This window comes from Prionailurus bengalensis, chromosome E1 (assembly GCF_016509475.1).
Source record: "Prionailurus bengalensis isolate Pbe53 chromosome E1, Fcat_Pben_1.1_paternal_pri, whole genome shotgun sequence".
Lineage (NCBI taxonomy): Eukaryota > Metazoa > Chordata > Mammalia > Carnivora > Felidae > Prionailurus > Prionailurus bengalensis.
Genome location: NC_057347.1, coordinates 41,516,594 through 41,535,588, shown reverse-complemented (window position 1 = coordinate 41,535,588; position 18,995 = coordinate 41,516,594). Strand labels below are relative to the sequence as shown.

Genomic DNA, 18,995 nt, shown 5'->3' with positions numbered 1-18,995 from the left:
ACACACAAAAAAAGGAACAATTTCTGAGCTGTATCATTAAGGGGAAAAACAAGATGCAGAGTATATGCGTAATATGCTGCCTGCCATCTAGAAACATACAATACACATAAAACATATAATGCCTATGAATGCATGTACATACGTACTTGTACTTGCTTGCGTACGTCTGAGATAGCACTGAAAGGATTCACTGTGAACTAGTAAACTCAGTTGCCTGGGGAAAGTTTGGTTGTCTTAAAATCCAATCTCCAAAAAAATGGAAATAACTAGCTAAAGCAAAGTCTTGCCCACATGGGATCATTGGTCAAGCATCCCCATTTTTCTTACTGACCAGAGATATTGGTCTGCCCACTTGGAACTGCTCTAGGGGCCACCAGTTCAAACAGGTTTATTTCTTCTTTGGGGGGAAAAAAATAGGTAGAGGCGCCTGGATGGTTCAGTCTGTGAAACATCCAACTCTTGATCTGGGAGTTGTGAGTTCAGATTACTTAAATAAACTTTAGACAATGTATACACTAATACACGTATGTATTTTAAAGTACTTGGAAACGTTCTGGGTTTTTTTCTATTCTCTTTGGAGAATGTACAAATGTACACATACCTGTCCAGCTAATTTCAGTTCAAACATGTCATCCTTCTTTTAGAAAACACCGCTACTCCTGCACCAATACAACACAAAGGGGCATCTCACCTGGACCAGCTGCTCCTTCAGTTTGTAGATGGGCAGGCTCTCTCTCTGTTCAATGATTGACATCTGGGTCTTTTTTCCATAAGAAGCTTTGTTGCCCCCAAAAGCATGCTTCTTCCACTCGGGAATGTCATTGGGCATCATCCCGATACCCCTCATATTGGCAGCGATCTGTCTGCCTTCCGCTGCGAAGGAAAACAGGCAACTTAGTACTATCCTGAAGCTACCTCAGTGCCCCTGCCCTCAACAGTCAACAAATCCCATTTCTCCGGTTCATCCCTCCCATCTGCTACCTCTTGTGTTCAAGCCACCATCCTGTCTCTTTCATTAGAAAAGCCTCCTAAGTCAGCTCAGGTGTTTACACTTGCCCATCCAATCCATTCTACAGGGTACCCTCAGTAATTCTTTGGTAATGCAACTCTGATCATGCCCTTCCCCTGTTTAGAACCTAGCAACACTCCCGAGTGGACTTTAGAATTGAGCCCCAATTCCTAATGCCATCTAGAAGTCCTAGGCCCCGCCCCCCCCACCTCATCCCCACCATTCCAGTCCAGCCACACAGGCCTGCTTTCCACCTCACGCCCCAAGCCCAGAAAATTCCTCAGCCTGGAACACGTGCCCCCTGACCCCACCTCAGCCCCTCTGATGACAAAGTCCTATTTATCCTTCCAGTCTCAACTTTCTCAGGGAAGTGACCTACACCACCTGTACTTCTTCACGTACCACTAGTCATGATTTAGTTAGTAATTTGGGAACTGTTTGATTAATAATTGATTTTCCCCACTAAACTGCAAGCCTCATAAGAGAAGAGATCATGTCTACTTACTTTAAAGTGTGGCTCAGTTCCCCAGTTGCCTAACACATATTACTAAGTACTTGTTATGACTGTATCGAGGAGTTACTTAACATTTACTGCACAAAGAATTATGTAAAAACGGAAGTTTCAAAGCTGTATTATCTTTAGCATAAAAAAATTCTTAGGGTGTCTGGCTGGCTCAGTTAGTAGAGTGTATGGCTCTTGATCTTGGGGTTGTGCGTTTGAGCCCCACACTGAGTGTGGAGATTGCTTAACAATAAAATACTTTTTAAAAAATCTTTTTCTTTTTTAAGTAAGCTCTATGCTCAACATAGGGCTTGAACTCATGACCCTGAGATCAAGAGTCCTATGCTATATTGACTGAGCCAGCCAGGCACCCCAAGCATAAAAAATTCTTAAGTTATTCAGAAGAAAAACTCAGTCTAATGATTTGACCAGGGTTACTAAAACATTTTTGGTTTTAAACGTTCAAAAACAAACAAACAAACAAACACACACACACACAAAAAACATGCTCTAACCAAAGGGAAAAATCCCCAAATCAAAGCTAAGGCTAAATTTTTAGTATGTGCTGGCAGTGCTTGTACTTCAAGGCTTGGGTTATTTTTCAGAAGTCCACACACCCCTACCAGGGTCTTACCATCAGGCAGAGGATCAACCCAGTGTTTGTTGAGCCCCATGGGAATAGAATCCATCTCAGCTTCCCGCTGGGCCTGCTTGAGTTCCCGCCTTTCTTTGGCTAAGGCACTCTGCATCATTGCTGCTTGGGAGAGGGAACCATCCGGGTTCTAGTGCAACAGAAGACAAGCAGCATCAGAGTGAGATCTCAGCACAAAATGGCCAGGAGCTAAAATGTAAATGTTAAGCCCCTTGAATCTAAAAAACGAGACCCACCTAGAAGGATGTACCATACTACCCTGGAGGTACTGGGGGTGTTGGTTGAAGATGAGAACCCCATGAGAGATAGGACAGACAAGAAAGGGATAAGAATTCTTCTGTAAGGTCCCAAGAACTAAAATTAAGACCAACATGGATGCCTCAATGAGAGATTTCAATTCTGCTTACAGAAGAGCTAATAATCAGATCCATCTGGAGATGGAATGGCTCTCCTTAAGGGTTGATGAGTTCTCTGTCACCAACAATGTCAAGCAGATAGAAGACTACATGGGAGGAACACTGCAGGACACAAGTGAATTACAAGCACTGCATGGATGGCTGGGCTGGGAGACTTTAAAAATACCCTTCTCCAAAATATAAATTAATTAATAAAATAAAATACCCTTCTCCAAACCTAAAAATTTATCACAACTTCCCACGAATTCTCTTCACAGCTCTGTCTTTCCCAGTACCCGCTTTCCACTGAGGGCCAGCCCCAAATGGTCAAGTGAATGCTTCAAAACTGCCTTTGAACGTGTAAGGTAATTATCCAAGCCCCTAAGGCAAGGGCAAAAGCAGTGATAGATCAAACACTCCTATTCCCCTCTTTCTTCCCAAAATACAGTAGAATGAGAGCAAAAGAATTAAAACGTCCAAAGTAACAAAGCCGTCAGTCACCCTTTAAAACAATAATATTCTAGACCCTGACCAACAATCAATACACCTTCTAGCCTGAGTTCTGCTTACATGGACGTAATAGCCTGCTCTGAAAAATGGAACAGTTACTTTAGGGAAAAGAAGTTCTTGTGACGTGTCCAAGTTAGAGTCCCAGCATTTCTCACCTTAACGATTTTAATAGGGCTCATGTCCATGCTTTGCTTGGTGTGCCCTCTCAGGAATGGAGGCTCTTCCTCAACCAGCTCGATCTCAAGATCTTCATCTAAAAGTCCCCCAAAGAAGAATTAGCAAAAAAATCAGAGAAATAGCCAATCATTTTCACCACAACTGGTTTCCATGGGCACCAGCAATCTTTATCAAAGATAGCTCCCAAGGTCAAAAAGACAGCAATCCAAGTGAAACTAATGGAAATGACTGTTTCCCCTGCCCTCCAGGTATTTCTGAGCATTTATGTTCTGGCCTAAAAACTGATAAGCGGAACTACTTCCAAAAGAAGTTAAGCCTGTAGAAAAACGTGGTCTAACATTCCAAATGTTACTAGGTATTTTCCACCCAACTTCATTATGGACTAACTGAACCCACAACAGATTGGCAAAAAAATTAAGTTGAACAATTGGACGATACTGACTGTCGTCAAGAATATGAGCCACAGGAGCGCACACTTATGATAAAAGTATAAATTGGGGGCACCTGGTTGGCTCAGTGGGTAGAGCATGAGACTCTTGATCTTGGGATTCTAAGTTTGAGCCCCACATTGGTCACAAAGACTAGTTAAAACCAAAAGTCTCTTTTTAAAATGATTTTAGTGTTTTTTATTTGAGAGAGCAGGTGCACACACAAGCAGGGGAGGGGCAGAGAGAAGGAGACAGAGAATCCCAGCAGACTCGAGCTGTCAGCACAGAGCCTGACACAGGGCTCAAACCCACAAACCACAAGATCATGACCTGAGTCAAAACCAAGAGGCGGGAGCTCAATCGACTGGGCCATCCAGGCTTCCCAAAAATAAAATCTTTAAAAAAAAAAAAGAGGTGTAAATTGAAACACAAACTTTAAATTTTTTTTTTCAACGTTTTATTTTATTTTTGGGACAGAGAGAGACAGAGCATGAACGGGGGAGGGGCAGAGAGCGAGGGAGACACAGAATCGGAAACAGGCTCCAGGCTCTGAGCCATCAGCCCAGAGCCCGACGCGGGGCTCGAACTCACGGACCGCGAGATCGTGACCTGGCTGAAGTCGGACGCTTAACCGACTGTGCCACCCAGGCGCCCCTGAAACACAAACTTTAGAAAGCAATTTGGACTGCCTCATAAGGTTTAAATCACACATTTCCTACTACCCAGTCATTCTTCTCCTACACATATAGGGAAAAGAAAAGGTCCTGCTATGTGTATTAAGAAACGAGAATAGGAATTTCATAATAGCGTTATATGTAAACAAAATACCGGAAATAGCCCTTATGCCCGTGGAAAGCAAAATGGATAAATTATGGTAAATTTCTATACAGAAAACATTACACCAGCAAAAGTGAAATACAACTATAAAAATCATCATAGATAAACATCAAAAGCATGATCAGAAAAAAGGAATGAAGTTTCCGATTCTGTGTCTCCCTCTCTCTCTGCCCCTCCCCCGTTCATGCTCTGTCTCTCTCTGTCCCAAAAATAAATAAAAAATGTTGAGAAAAAAGGAATGAAGTTCAAAAACTGACCAAACAAGACAATGTTTAGGAACAGATATACAGATAATAAAATGTTAAAAAAAAAAAAAAAAAAAAAAAAGGCAGGGAAATAATTAACACAAAATTTAGAACGGTGGTTACCCAGAGAAAAGAGTAAGAGGATTTCATCAGAGGGGTACATGTAAGGGCTTCAAAGCTGCTGATAAAATTCCACTTAACCGGGGCGCCTGAGTGGCTCAGTCAGTTAAGCATCTGACTCTTCATCTTGGCTCAGGTTATGATCTCACGGTTCCTGGGATCAAGCCCCAGGTCGTGTGCCGTGAGCGCAGAGCCTGCTTGGGATCCTCTCTCTCCATCTCTCTGTCCCTCCCTGGCATTCTCTCTCTCTCAAAATAAAGAAATTAAAAAAAAAAAAATCCACTTAAATTGAGTAGTAGGTACATAGGTGTTCCTTTATTACATCAATTATATGTCTTTATTGGATTTATTTCACAATCTTTAAAAATTGTTACTAGGCTGAGTTAAAAGTTGTTTCCAGGGCAACTCAGAGGTAATCTACTTGGATCCAGGGTTTGCAGAACACTTACTAAGAATATGAGATGAAATTTCCTCCTCAAAATATAATCAGAATTTTCTGTATCCTGAATATGTATCACAACCAAAAAGTATAGGGGCGCCTGGGTGGCTCAGTCGGTTGGGCGTCTGACTTCGGCTCAGGTCATGATCTCGCGGTCCATGAGTTCGAGCCCCGCATCGGGCTCTGTGCTGACAGCTCAGAGCCTGGACCCTGTTTCAGATTCTGTGTCTCCCTCTCTCTCTGACCTTCCCCCATTCATGCTCTGTCTCTCTCTGTCTCAAAAATGAATAAACATTAAAAAAAATTATTAAAAAAAAAAAAAGTATAACAATATATAAACATCTGTCAGAAAAATGAATTTCTGGGTGGCTCAGTTGCTTGAGCGTCTGACTCTTGATTTTGGTTCAGGTCATGATCCCAGGGTCGTGGGATCAAGCCCTGCTTTGGGCTCCACGTTCAGCATAGAGCCTGCTTAAGATTCTCTCCCTCTGCCTCTCTCCCCCACGTGTGCACTCTGTGTCTCTCTAAAAATTTAAGTTAAAAAAAGGAAAAAAAAAACAATTTGCACCTTTAAAAAAAAAGAAAAAAGAAAAATGAATTTTCTGCTTCCAACCTGGAGGAGCCCTTGTTCTTGGAGGTAATGAGTGGTAATACCTAGGAAACAAGTAAGTTAAGCCACTAGGCTAAACTACATCTAAACCACCCTACCCAACTGCTCAACTCATCCACTGTCCTCCTGATCCACAATCCTGATCAATCTAAGTGGCTAGTTACCTTCTTCATCATCCACTTTAGGGAGAATGCCAGTCTCTTCATCGAAGTCCGGAAACTCTTCTTTGGAAAGGACATTGGCAGCGATCATCTAGTGAAAGGACAGAAGCGACATCTGTAACCTGCTGGGATCGAAACTCTTCTTTTGCAGTACAGAGGTTCCACATGGGAAACCAAGGTTTTTCCTCTTTTGACCGGGATTGCAGGGCCTCAAACATCACATATCTCATCTCTAGGGGGCACAACGTGGCGCTTAAAAGCAGGGCTCAAGGGTCGTGCCCCCAGGAAGCATTATCTGCTCCTTCCCTGCTTTCCGCAGCACTGTGCACATTCCCTGTTATGTAACATCCAACTTTGACAATTATGTTTCCATCTGTCTCCCGCCACTAGACCTTGAGCTCCTCAAGGGTGAGGAACCATGAAACATTTGCCTCCGTCACCTGGCTCTGATATGTACTGAGGAATGGTGGAAACAAGAACTCACACAGCACTAACCACACGCAGGCACTAACGTAAGTGCTCCACTTCTTCCGCCTCATTTAATCCCCACGGTGCCACTACTGGTCCTGTTCCACAGATGAGGGTACTGAGGCACAAAGAAGTAGAGTGGCTTGGCTCAGGATCCCACGGCTAGTAAGCGGCCAGGAAGTTCCCCCGGGCCACTGAGCTCCAGGGCCCACACTCCTAACCACCACGCTACATGCAGAATGGCTATGAAGCCATACAGGCAAATGGCCCCAACCTGTTTGATCTCCCACTTCTCTGGATCAGAGATGCGGGTAAGGCGTTTGCGCTCCAGAGAGTCATCCTCTACTTCAGGGGCGCTGACGAGGGAGAGGTGAGTGGGTCTGTCCGGATTCCTCATTGAAGTCTCTTCATTGGTCTCCCCAACAAGATTTCGTCGTCGATTGGGATTTAGATCTTCACCAGTCTCTTGATCCACATCCTAAGGCAAAAAACAAAAAAAAAAAAGGAACTGACTCATTTGCTGTCCTCTTTTTGTTTCCTTGGCCATCAGACATGGAAACGGCGCCTGGGTGGGTCAGTTGGTTAAGCATTTGACTTCGGCTTAGGTCATGATCTTACAGTTCGTGAGTTGGGAGCCCTGCATCGGGCTCTCTGCTCTGAGTGCAGAGCCCGCTTCAGATCCTGTCTTCCTCTCTCTCTGCCCCTCCCTTGCTCGCACGCACACACGCACTCTCTCGCTCTCTCTCTCTCTCAAAAATAAATAAGCGTTAAAAAAAATGTTTTTTTAACACCTGGAAACAGACTGGATATCTCACCTACCTTCATGCTCAGACTGGTCTTGGTCCCAGTGAAGGAGAGCACTTTGACTTTGACCCTCTGGCCTTTGCTCACCACATCAGCCACATTGGCCACACGGCCTTCTCGCCGGAGCTCAGAGATGTGCACCAGGCCTTCCCACCGCTTCCTGAGGGAGAGTCACATATATGTGGAGCATGCCTAAAATACCTTTTCCCCAACCAATTTCCACCCTGTTGGAACTCAACAAGAGGAAATGGTCTTAAGCTCAAAAACTCAAGAGGAAAGTACCAAGACGACGGTTAAAAAAAATAAAATAGTATTACCACCCTCCCAAAGAAAAGACATGGGGCTAGGGGGGACAAATTCTCATGTGTCTCAGTGAGCAAAAGGGCAGATCTCTTGAAGGGAGAGTAAGGAATGTGTGGCTATATATCATTTCAAATAAAAGTCAAATTCTAACAACCTGATACGGCTGATTTGATTAAAGCGACGTTAATCGTAACAACTTTTTAAAATATGAAAATCCTCAGCGATAAGAGAAATTCTGCCCATCACAGGTTTGAAAGAAGATCACCAGCTAATACCTTAATCCCTCTAGCTGCACGAAGCATCCAAACTGCATGATGCTGGTAACTTTGCCATTGTAAATGTCCCCAATGGCAGGCTCCTCCGGGGGAGGGCGGTCCACGTGTTTATCCCGCCATCTGTCCAGATTCCTCTCCCCATACTTGTCCCGGTCCTTCCGGTCTTTGGGGGGACTCTGACTTCTGCTCCTAGACCGATATCTAGACTTCCCTTTATTCCTCTCCCGGGTCCTGGAATGTGACCGAGAGCGGGACCGGTGTCTCCTCTTGTGGTCTCTATCACGGTCTCGCTCCCGCTCCCGGTCACGGTCGCGGTCGCGGTCACGGTCACGGCTCCGGCTCCGCTTCTTCTTCTTTGTCTTGTCTCTAACAAATCAACAAACATTTGTTTTAAAAAAGAAACCAGCCCAATTTCACCTCTGCACCCCCAAGCACCCAGCACAGTGCCACGCACATGTCAGGTACCTACTAAGTGCTGAGTTGAATTAGTTTCTCTCGGACATCCCTGTAGGCCCATAAAGGATGAGGTCACAAGTGCCTCCTTCAACCCTGATTTCTAACTTATAAACGTCTCAGCGTTTTCTGCATAAATACTCTTTGCAGGGAACAATGAAAATAGATCTAACAATACAGTACATGGCCAGTCTAGAGTCTGTAAGCTTGTCCCAAATTTTGCTTAGCTGGCCCACAAAACTCAATTATCGCAGCACCCTAAGCCTCCAAAGGATAGGACATGATGGACAAACCGGTGCTCCGCATCTCTTTGCTTCTCCTGGCCCGCTGCACTGGGCATTAAGGCCTCCAGTTCTTTCAGGACATCCACAGCGACTTTCACATCATCCTCATCCAGCATGGTCTGCAACACCAGAGGCCAGCAAAGTTAGGAGGGGAGGGGAAGAAAATCATGTAAGAATCTGTATTCTGGGTACATCTACAAACCTGACAGCCCCTACATCACTGACCACTTATGTGAAGGAAGCAGAGACGGGTGGAGATTTCCAACGCCATTTGAGAGAGAGACAGAAGGAGTGAGCAAACACTCTTGGAAGCCGTTGATACATCTGGCAAATGCCCTTTGTCCTTAATACAAGCCCATGGAGGGCAATTAGCCATCACCCCTCCCGTGAAAGCATGCAAGAGGTATTATAAATAGAAAATGATGTTAAAATTTTTAAAAAGCAATGCTTTAGAAAGAAGGCTTAGGGGGGTGCCTGGGTGCCTCAGTCAGTTAAGCATCTGACTCTGGCTCAGGTCATGATCTCAAGGTACATGGGTTCGAGCCCCGTGTCAGGCTCTGTGCTGACAGCTCGGAGCCTGGAGCCTGCTTCAGATTGTGTCTGATTCCCTCTCAGTCCCTCCCCTGCTTGTCTCTCAAAAATAAATAAATGTAAAAAAAAAAAAAAAAACTTAAAAAAAAGAATTCTAGCAATTCTTTTTAAAGAATTTAAAGAAGTGTTTTTAAAGAATTGCACTCTCTTCCCCCCTTTCACCTGCTAAATTTTTTTCCACAGTGCTTACTGTTATCAGCTATATTATACACTGTGTACTTGTTTATTGCCTGTATCCTCCCCACTAGTGGAGTTTACATGTTTATTTCCTGCCCCCATCCCAATACTATGATGTAATCTCCAAGAGAGTAGACATTCTATCTGTCTTGTTCACAGCTGTATCCCTGGTACTTAGATTAGTGCTTGGTACATAGTAGGTACTCAATAAACACTTGCCAGAATAAAATTTAAAAATCAAAACACTTAAAAAAAATTAGACCGAACACGTAACAGAGCAAAAAAATCTCACTTCACACATCAGGTATCTGTTCTAGAACCTTATTTCATAGCCCTAATCACTGCTTCCCACAATTCTCAATCCCATTTCCCTCAAATATTTTCTCTAAACTCTTTAACACTATACTATGTATAGTACACGCTCAGGGAGTGATCCAACACTTTCAATTTGAAAAATATATTATGGGGCCCCTGAGTGGCTCAGCCAGTAAAGCATCTGACTTCAGCTCGGGTCATAATCTCACGGTTCATGAGTTTGAGCCCCGCATCAGGCTCTGTGCTGACAGCTCAGAGCCTGGAGCCTGCTTCAGATTCTGTGTCTCCCTCTCTCAGCCCCTCCCCTGCTCACTCACTATCAAAAGTAAATAAACATTTTTAAAAAATAAAGAAAGAAGAATATATTACAATGAGAACTCCTGGGTGGCTCAGTTGGTTAAGTGTCCAACTCTCGATTTCAGCTCAGGTCATGATCTCATGGTTTGTAAGACTGAGCCCCACATCGGGCTCCATATTAACAGCGTGGAGCCTGCTTGGGTTTCTCTCTCTCCCTCTCTCTCTGCCCCTTCCCAGCTCACACACTCTCTCTCTCGAAATAAATAAGTAAACTTAGAAAAGAAAAACATATTACAATGAACACAAACGTAAAACCAGTAACTAATGACACACACAAAAGGGACAGGGCTCAGAGAAATACCCAATTAGAAGAGACATTCTCAAGATGGTATCAGTACCCGGACAGAAGGGTTGTCTGGTTGACAAAGCACTGGGAAGAGTTCCTTCAGCTTTTCCTTTCCAGTTTTGGGTTTAACAACTGGATCTTGTTCGTCACAGAGCATATAAAGGGGTTAAAAAAAAAAAGATGTATTTAATATTCTTAGTGGTTAACAATGAACTTTAACATCAGATTTGCATCAAACTAAAAACAGAACATGGCATTTTTCTACATATTATTCATATACATTACTATACACATAATTCAATTTCCTAAAAATAACGCTGATTACAAACTACGTGGGCATGGGGGAGGGCGCGAAGATACATCAGAATTCATCTGGTTATGTAAGCTTAAGTCATTTGGAAAATTTTACCAGAATGTGTACTTGCTCAGCAGCTGCTGCAAGGGACAGAAACAATTTACAGGATGCTCACAAGCTAGACCATTCTGGAGGCTGAAGCTCAGCCAGATGCCCTACTCACCTTTGCTGGTAGAAGGCTTTGCTGGAGGCCGCATGGTTTGTATGAGGCGTAGCAAGTTACTAATAAGAGAATCCTTTGAAAAGAAACAGAACAAAAATGATCAGCCCCTGAAACAGTGCTTGAAAACAGTCAGAAATGGGATGACCTTTAAAGGGTGGCTGCATAGCTGAACTTAGCTAATTGGAACAAATGAAGTGAAGAGCATCAATTTGATGTGGTGTGAACCTAGCAAAGTAGCTTCGGATAAAGCGGATATTTTTGGACTTTTGGGAGGGAAAGGTAATTTAGTTCCCTTCAACCATTTTTATTTTCCACGGTTTAGAACTACCTCCAAAACCTAAACTCTTTTGTTTTTGACTTCCAGATTCATAGAACAAGGATATAAACACTCATAAAGACTTAATGATGGAAATCCTACCCCATTTTCTTAGGAAGGTGTCACAGGAAATCCAGTTATATCACCACTGCTCGGTGGCATAAAAAAACATTATACACTTAATGGTTTCTTTGATTGGTATGTACAAGTTCTCTCCTTTCTCTATCAAAATCCTATGTTAAATCCTATCAAAATTTAAATTCAATAGTGACATTAAAACAAAATAGGGGTCTCCAGATACACATACCGTGAATTCAGCACCATTTTTGACCAGAGAAGCCTTAAAAGTATCAAAGGTGGTATTTTTCTCAGCAAGACTGATCACAAATTCAGCTGCAAACGAGAAAAGGGATTAAAACTGGAACGCAGGCGAGCAAAAAATCATTTTCAAGTACATTAAAAGCAAAACCAATTAGCCAATCCAACAGTCATAGAAACCAAAGAGTACTATCCAGTGAGGGTAAAGAAAGAGAATTTAGAGTACCAAGATAATCCGTGTATGTTCTAGTTAATTTTTAGAAACGAAAACAAGATATTCCTACAAAATGGCACACCTCACTGTCCCAGATGACCTCCTACTCTTCTCATGAGACTACTAGCTGTGACCTGTTGTCATACAGACTCCAGAAGTAACAATGTCCAAAAGCAAGAGCCCACCCTCACCCTCCTGATGAAAGCCCACAGTAGGATGCATTCTACAGTTTCTGCAAGGTCAGACTCAATCCACATATGAGAGCCAGGCAGCTGCTGGATGGTCCAATCTCCAAGTTGATAAAAGACTTACTTGCTTCCCAAATTTTTCACTACAAACCTGCCCAGTGTTTGAATTTCTTTTTTTTTTTTTTTTATGTTTATTTTTTGAGAGAGACAGAGACAGAGTGTGAGCGGGGAAGGAACAGAGAGAGAGGGAGACACAGCATCTGAAGCAGGCTCCAGGCTCTGAGCTGTCAGCACAGAGCCCAATGCGGGGCTTGAACTCACGGACCGTGAGATCATGACCTGAGCGGAAGTCGGATGCTTAACTGACTGAGCCACCCAGGCGCCCCTGAAATCTCTAATATTAGAGCTACTTATTAATTAAGAGACTTTCAGGAGAAAAGCGCATTTTATTTTATTTTTTTTAATTTTTTTTTCAACTTTTATTTATTTTTGGGACAGAGAGAGAGAGAGCATGAACGGGGGAGGGGCAGAGAGAGAGGGAGACACAGAATCGGAAGCAGGCTCCAGGCTCTGAGCCATCAGCCCAGAGCCTGACGCGGGGCTCGAACTCACAGACCGCGAGATCGTGACCTGGCTGAAGTCGGACGCTTAACCGACTGCGCCACCCAGGCGCCCCGAAAAGCGCATTTTATTAGGGGCTGAGATAATAAGCCTCACACTGTGAGCCCCACAAGAAAATGTTAATGATTTCATCTGGATTTTAAACCTAAAAATAACAATAATAACATGGATAACTAACATAAACTAGTGCTACCATACCACTTCCATGCTGGCATTTGTCTTTACTTTTTTTTTTTTTTAACGTTTATCTATTATTGAAAGACAGAGAGAGACAGAGTGTGAGCAGGGGAGGGGCAGAGAGAGAGGGAGACACAGAATCGGAAGCAGGCTCCAGGCTCTGAGCTGTCAGCACAGAGCCTGACGCAGGGCTCGAACTCTCAAACTGCGAGATCATGACCTGAGCCGAAGTCGGACGCTTAACCGACTGAGCCACCCAGGCGCCCGTCTTTACTTTTTTGAGGACATTAAGCAAAAGCTAAATGCCTTCAGGCTACATGAACATAGCCTACGCATAACAAGTTAGTATCAGCAATGCCAGTGGTTAAGACTTTTGACCACCTGCTACATGCCAGGCACTATGCTAAGTGCTTCACATGAGCAATCCCCATGATCCTCATAACCCTCATTGGTAGGTACCATTACTGGCCCTATTTTACAGACGAGGAGGCTAAGGGTTTGAGATGCTGACCTACCCAATAATAAATGGTGGAGCCAGGACTGGAACCCAGGCAATCTGACTTCAAAGCCCACATTCGGTAGAGAAATGTGGAGGGAGAAGTCAGTCATATGGTGCTAGACATGCAATGTTCAAGAGTCTATTTCAAAGCAATCAGCAGCATATTCACATTGCAGCTGTCATTAGGGCGGTTGTTTTCGTTTTTTGTTAATTTTCAGGATTATATGGAGGCACATTAAATTAACCGAGCTACCAAAAATGAATTAGTGGTTAAAAACAAGTCCATTGGAGCACCTGGGTGTCTCAGTTGGTTGAGTGTCTGACTCTTGCTTTAGGCTCAGGTCATGATCTCACAGGTTCGTGGGGTCAAACCCACATCTGGCTCTGCAGTGGGGAGCCTGCTTGGAATTCTCTCTCTGCATCCCCCCCTCTGTCCCTCCCCCTGCTCACTCGCGCTCTCAAAATAAATAAATAAACATTAAATACATATATGTGTGTGTATATATTTATGCTTATTTATATTTATTCATATTCATATTCATATTCATATTCATATTTGGTCTTCATCCCCTTACCAGGCACAGCATTCCCAAAAGCCTTGGAATTTCAGGAAGTGTAGAGTGAAAAACATCTTTTGTTACATTAAGAAGATGACTTTAGTAAAACCCCTAGGTAATGTCATTTGGGAGCTGGTTGCCAGGGAAACCAACCATGCGATTACAGGCTGGGACTTTTAGCCCCACCATTGACCGCCAGAGAGGGGAGAGGGGCTGGAAATCGAGTTGACTTACCAATGGCCAATGATTTAATCGATTATGCCTCCTATAATGGAGCCTCCACAAACACGCAAAAGGACTGGGTTTGGAGAGCTTCTGGGTAGGTGAACAAGTGGAGACCTGAGGCAGTGGGGCACTCAGCATGGAAGCTCCTCAACCTTTCCCACATACCTTGTCCTACCCATCTCTTCCGTCTGGCTGTCCCTGGGTTATCTCCTTCTCTAATAAACCAGTAATCTAGCAAGTAAAATGTTTCTAAGTTCTGGGAGCTGCTCTAGCAAATTAATCAAATCCAAGGAGGGGAGTCCTTGGAACCTCTGATCTACAGCCACTGGCTCAGCACAGGTGACCACCTGGACTGTGAATGGCAACTGAAGTTTAAGGTGAGTCAGTCTTACAGGCCTGAGCCCTTAACCGGTGGGATCTGATGCTATCTCCAGATAGTGTCAGCATTGAGTTCAGTGACACCGATCTGGTGTCACAGAATTGCTTAGTGGTACTGGAAAAAACACACATCATAAATTGGGGGGGGGGGGGGTAGGTATGCCTGGTTGGTTCAGTGGGTGGAGCATACGACTCTGGATCTCTGGGTTATGAGTTCAAGCCCCATGTTGGGTGTAGAGATTACTTAAAAAAAAAAAAAAAAATCTCAGGACATCTGAGTGGCTCAGTCAGCTAAGCGTCAGACTCTTGATTTCAGCTCAGCTCATGATCTCCCAGTCCATGGATTCAAGCCCCGCGTCGGGCTCTGCACTGACAGTGTGGAGCCTGCTTGGGATTCTCTCTCCCTCTCTCTCTCTGCCCCTCTCCGACACACGTGAGCCCCCGCTCTCTCAAAATAAATAATCTAAAAAAAATAAAGTAAAATCTTTTAAATAAAAAAACATGTGAATAAATGGTGTTGGAATTAGAAACAGAAAAAGCGTATTTGTGGCTTACTTGCAAATTAAATGGGGTCTTCAGTTATATACAGGCTAGAAAATCATGGAGTTTACACCTCACTTTACTTTTGTACATAATGAGGGTAACATCGAAACAATTTAACACTGGCTCAGTAAGTATTTGCTGAATGAAAGAACATATTACCCAGATAGTAAACTACAGGAGTGTTGCTCATTACCATCTAAAAGAGAAAGAGAACGAGAGAAAATGATACAGGACAGGCACATCTTGACTGGGAAGCAAGAAAAAAGTGAACTAAAATACACTGGCGGCAGGGCATCTTCCTAGGTGCTACATGGTCACCCTGGGAAAAGCAACTATCATCCCCATTTCATAGATGATGAAAAGGGCTTCAGAGAAATTGGGTATCTTACTCAAGGTCACACAATCTAATTCCCCGGACCCCTTCTGTCACATGCCCTTTCCCGTCCATCTCTCCAGCTGGTGACTTAACTTCATCTTCATTTAGAAAGCAGAACAATCAAATAGATGTCTCATCTTCCTACCACCAACCCCTAAACCTGTCCATATCTATAACCACATTCTCTGTTCTCCTTCCTATTAAGGAAATGGGCCATCTGGCTATCAAATGGGCCGCCTGGCTGGCTCAGTCAGAAAAGCATCCAACTTTTGATCTCAGGGTCATGAGTTCCAGCCCCACATTGCGTACAGGGATTATTTAAATAAGACTTTAGGGGCACCTGGGGTGGCTCAGTCAGTTAAGCTTTCGACTTCGGCTCAGGTCATCATCTCACACTTCGTGGGTTCAAGCCCCACATCCGGCTCTGGGCTGACAGCTCAGAGCCTGGAGCCTGCTTCAGATTCTGTCCTTCTCTCTCTCTCTGCCCCTCCCCCACTTGCGCACACTCTCTCTCAAAAATAAATTTAAATAATTAAAAAAAAAAAAAACTTTAATGGATCAGGCATCCCTCCACCTATCAAAGGTCAATTCCTCCACTCATGCTCTTGACTCCATCCATCCCTTTGCCTTCATAAGGACTCCATTTTTCTGTGGCCTTAGCTCTAGGCCCTTAGCCTTTTTCCGTTCCTCGGTTGGGGTTCTCCACCTGTACCGTCTGTCCCAAAACGCCTAATAAATGGTTGAGAACTGTTAAAGGCAGACCTCAAAAGACCTGGGTTCCAGATCAGGCTCACATTTGATATGTGATATCGAGGGGGATTACTTAATTAATCAGTGCCTTGTTTTCTTAATCGAAAAACAGATAATACATCTCATAGGGTCGTGACAAGACCAAGTAAGATAACATAAGTAAAACACCGTGCATAACATCTGGCATGCCAATAAATCTCGGCCATTATCATCATCATGATGCGGCTGCTGCTGCTGTTATTATTAACGCTGTTTAATTAACTGGGACCTGAGGAAAATAAAAACAGGAAGCAGGAGCGATAGCCACTCTGCGTTTCACTGACAGCTCTGGGCAATGGTTTCTAAACAGCTCGGCCTGGAGAGTTCTCAAACGGGGACCCCGGGCCGAAGGTACCGCAGGACCGAGTGTCTGCGACAGAGAAAAAGAGACTCATACGGACACAATACTCAGCCTATCAACCCCATTTCTCTTTCGCTTCCCTCGACCCTAAGCCCAGAGGCCGCAGGGGCCTCCCCGAGCTTACCCAGGTCCTTGTCGTTGATCCCCAAGTGATTGTCCAGCTCGGTGCAAACTTTCGACACTAAAGACAGATACTCGAGTTTGGCGAGTTCTTCCGCGGGGCCTAGCTCTGTTCCGGTCACAGCCCCCGCCAGGGCCACGGCCACGGCCATGGCTACAGCTGCCCGCACCCCGCTTTACCCGGCCTTCTGAACTGCTCCGGGCCTGCTCCAGTTTTCACTTCCGGGTCGGCGCACGTCCCTGTTGTTTACAGTACGTTGAAAACTACCGGAACTTCCCATGACGCAACAGAGAATCATAGAGATCAGACAGGAAGTGCTTAAGGAAGGGACGGCCAAGTGGGTTACTCTGGGCGCCGGCCGCGCCCTCTACAGGCCATCCAGCTTCTTGGTCGGTTCTCAGGCCCGGAAACATTCACTCTGAGAGCTCTCCCACCCACCGTCGGCAGAGGGCGACCGTGGCCTGCGCAAGGGGCGCCGGGGAGGTCATGATCCCCGCGCCTCACGCGCGTCTGCGCCTGCGCTTTGAAAAAGGAACCCAAATTCAAGTTTGGAAAAGGCAAAACTCGGTTTACAGAGGTTCCCTGTATTACCAGGGCTTTGCCTTTTCGTGGCTCATAACTATCTCGAGCGATTCTGTAGGTGATAGTCTACTTCTGTTATTAATTCATTTTACGGATGAGGAAACAACACTTCTGTTATCTAGCTAAATGACATTGGGCAAATTAATCTGTGGAGCCTGTTTTCTCATCTATAAACCGGGATAATGTTCTAACTGGGCTTAGGTGGTAACGAAATAAGACAATTGTGCAAGGAACCTAATGCACAGTAAACACACTACAAATGGCGGTTACTATAATCCCAAAGCTGAGAGAGACAATGGCTACTGTAAAATTCATCTGTCAACTACAGATCCCCTCAATCTGAGACCCCAGGGAGCCACCTGGCTCCTCTCTTGTGAAAACCCCTTCTGGGGGGGTAACCTTGGTGGCTCAGTCAGTTAAGTGTCCAACTCTTTTTTTTTTTTTTAAGTTTATTTATTTTTGAGAGAGAGAGAGAGCCTGTGAGTTGGGGAGGGGCAGACAGAAGGAGAGAGAGAATCCCAGGCAGGCTCTGCATTGTCAGCACAGAGCCCAATGTGAGGCTTGAACCCATAAACCATGAGATCGTGACCTGAGCTGAAATCAAGAGTGGGACATTTGGGGCGCCTGCGTGGTTCAGTCGGTTAAGCGTCTGACTTCAGTTCAGGGCATGATCTCGCGGTTCCTGAGTTGGCGCCCCGCATCGGGTTCTGTGCTGACAGCTCAGATCCTGGAGCCTGCTTCAGATTCTGTGTCTCCCTCTCTCTCTCTGCCCCTGCCCTGCTCATACTCTGTCTCTCTCTCTCTGAAATATAAACATTAAAAAAAAAAAAATTTTAAAGAGTAGGACACTTAACTGACTGAGCCATCCAGGTGCCCCAAGTGTCCAATTCTTGATTTTGGCTCAGGTCATGATCCCAGGGTCGTGGGATGGAGCCCCCGAGTTGGGCTTATGCTCAATATGGAGCCTGCTTAAGATTTTCTCTCTCTCTCCCTCTGCTCCTCTCCCCCACTCACAATCTCTCTGTGTCTAAAATAAAAATAATTTTGGGTGCTCAGTCGGTTAACGTTAACCGTTAAGGATTTTTCCACACCACACTGCTCTGTGTGATGAATAAGGAAATGAAGGCACCCCGAAGTGAATGACCCTCCGATCAAGTAAAAGGGAGGAAATCGGACCCTTTTGCTTTCAGCTTCAGGCTACATTACCCTGCTGCACCTTTGGACTGTGTCCCTCCAACATCTCAGCATGGGCTTAGAAATGGCAGAGCATGGGGCGCCTGGGTGGCGCAGTCGGTTAAGCGTCCGACATCGGCCAGGTCACGATCTCGCGGTCCGTGAGTTCGAGCCCCGCGTCGGGCTCTGGGCTGATGGCTCGGAGCCTGGAGCCTGTTTCCGATTCTGTGTCTCCCTCTCTCTCTGCCCCTCCCCCGTTCATGCTCTGTCTCTCTCTGTCCCAAAAATAAACATTTAAAAAATTAAAAAAAAAAAAAAATGGCAGAGCAAACCACAGAGCAGTAGTTCTCGCTGACTGCAAGAGCTCCAGGCTTCCAGGTCCCTAAGGAATCAGTACTGCACTGATTCCTTTTCCCCATGAATGGAAAGGAAAATCCTTCAACGTGCTCAACTTGCCAGCTTGGAATTAGGATATTAGAGACTCACTCCATTGGACTTCCTTTCTCTATGCTTCTTGGCTTTTAAAAATGTTATATTTATGGGGCCCCTGGGTGGCTCAGTCGGTTAAGTGCCCGACTTTGGCTCAGGTCGTGATCTCGCGGTCTGTGAGTTCCAGCCCTGCGGCGGGCTCTGTGCTGACG

General features: G+C 44.8%; 1 protein-coding gene across 1 annotated transcript in view; it reads right to left on the bottom strand.

Annotated features, from left to right (window-relative positions):
• The window catches only part of DHX8 (DEAH-box helicase 8), a 32,891-nt gene extending 14,433 nt beyond the window's left edge, over window positions 1-18,458 (bottom strand). Inside the window, exons 1-12 of the mRNA XM_043584618.1 lie at window positions 16,603-18,458; window positions 11,540-11,625; window positions 10,917-10,989; window positions 10,451-10,536; window positions 8,682-8,791; window positions 7,936-8,301; window positions 7,373-7,517; window positions 6,828-7,031; window positions 6,089-6,176; window positions 3,224-3,321; window positions 2,146-2,293; window positions 692-873 (exon numbers count right to left, since the gene is read on the bottom strand). Coding sequence (XP_043440553.1) covers window positions 692-873; window positions 2,146-2,293; window positions 3,224-3,321; window positions 6,089-6,176; window positions 6,828-7,031; window positions 7,373-7,517; window positions 7,936-8,301; window positions 8,682-8,791; window positions 10,451-10,536; window positions 10,917-10,989; window positions 11,540-11,625; window positions 16,603-16,750 — 1,734 coding nt within the window. The 5' untranslated portion in view covers window positions 16,751-18,458. The remainder of the gene's footprint in view (window positions 1-691; window positions 874-2,145; window positions 2,294-3,223; window positions 3,322-6,088; window positions 6,177-6,827; window positions 7,032-7,372; window positions 7,518-7,935; window positions 8,302-8,681; window positions 8,792-10,450; window positions 10,537-10,916; window positions 10,990-11,539; window positions 11,626-16,602) is intronic.
• Window positions 18,459-18,995: the final 537 nt, after the last annotated feature.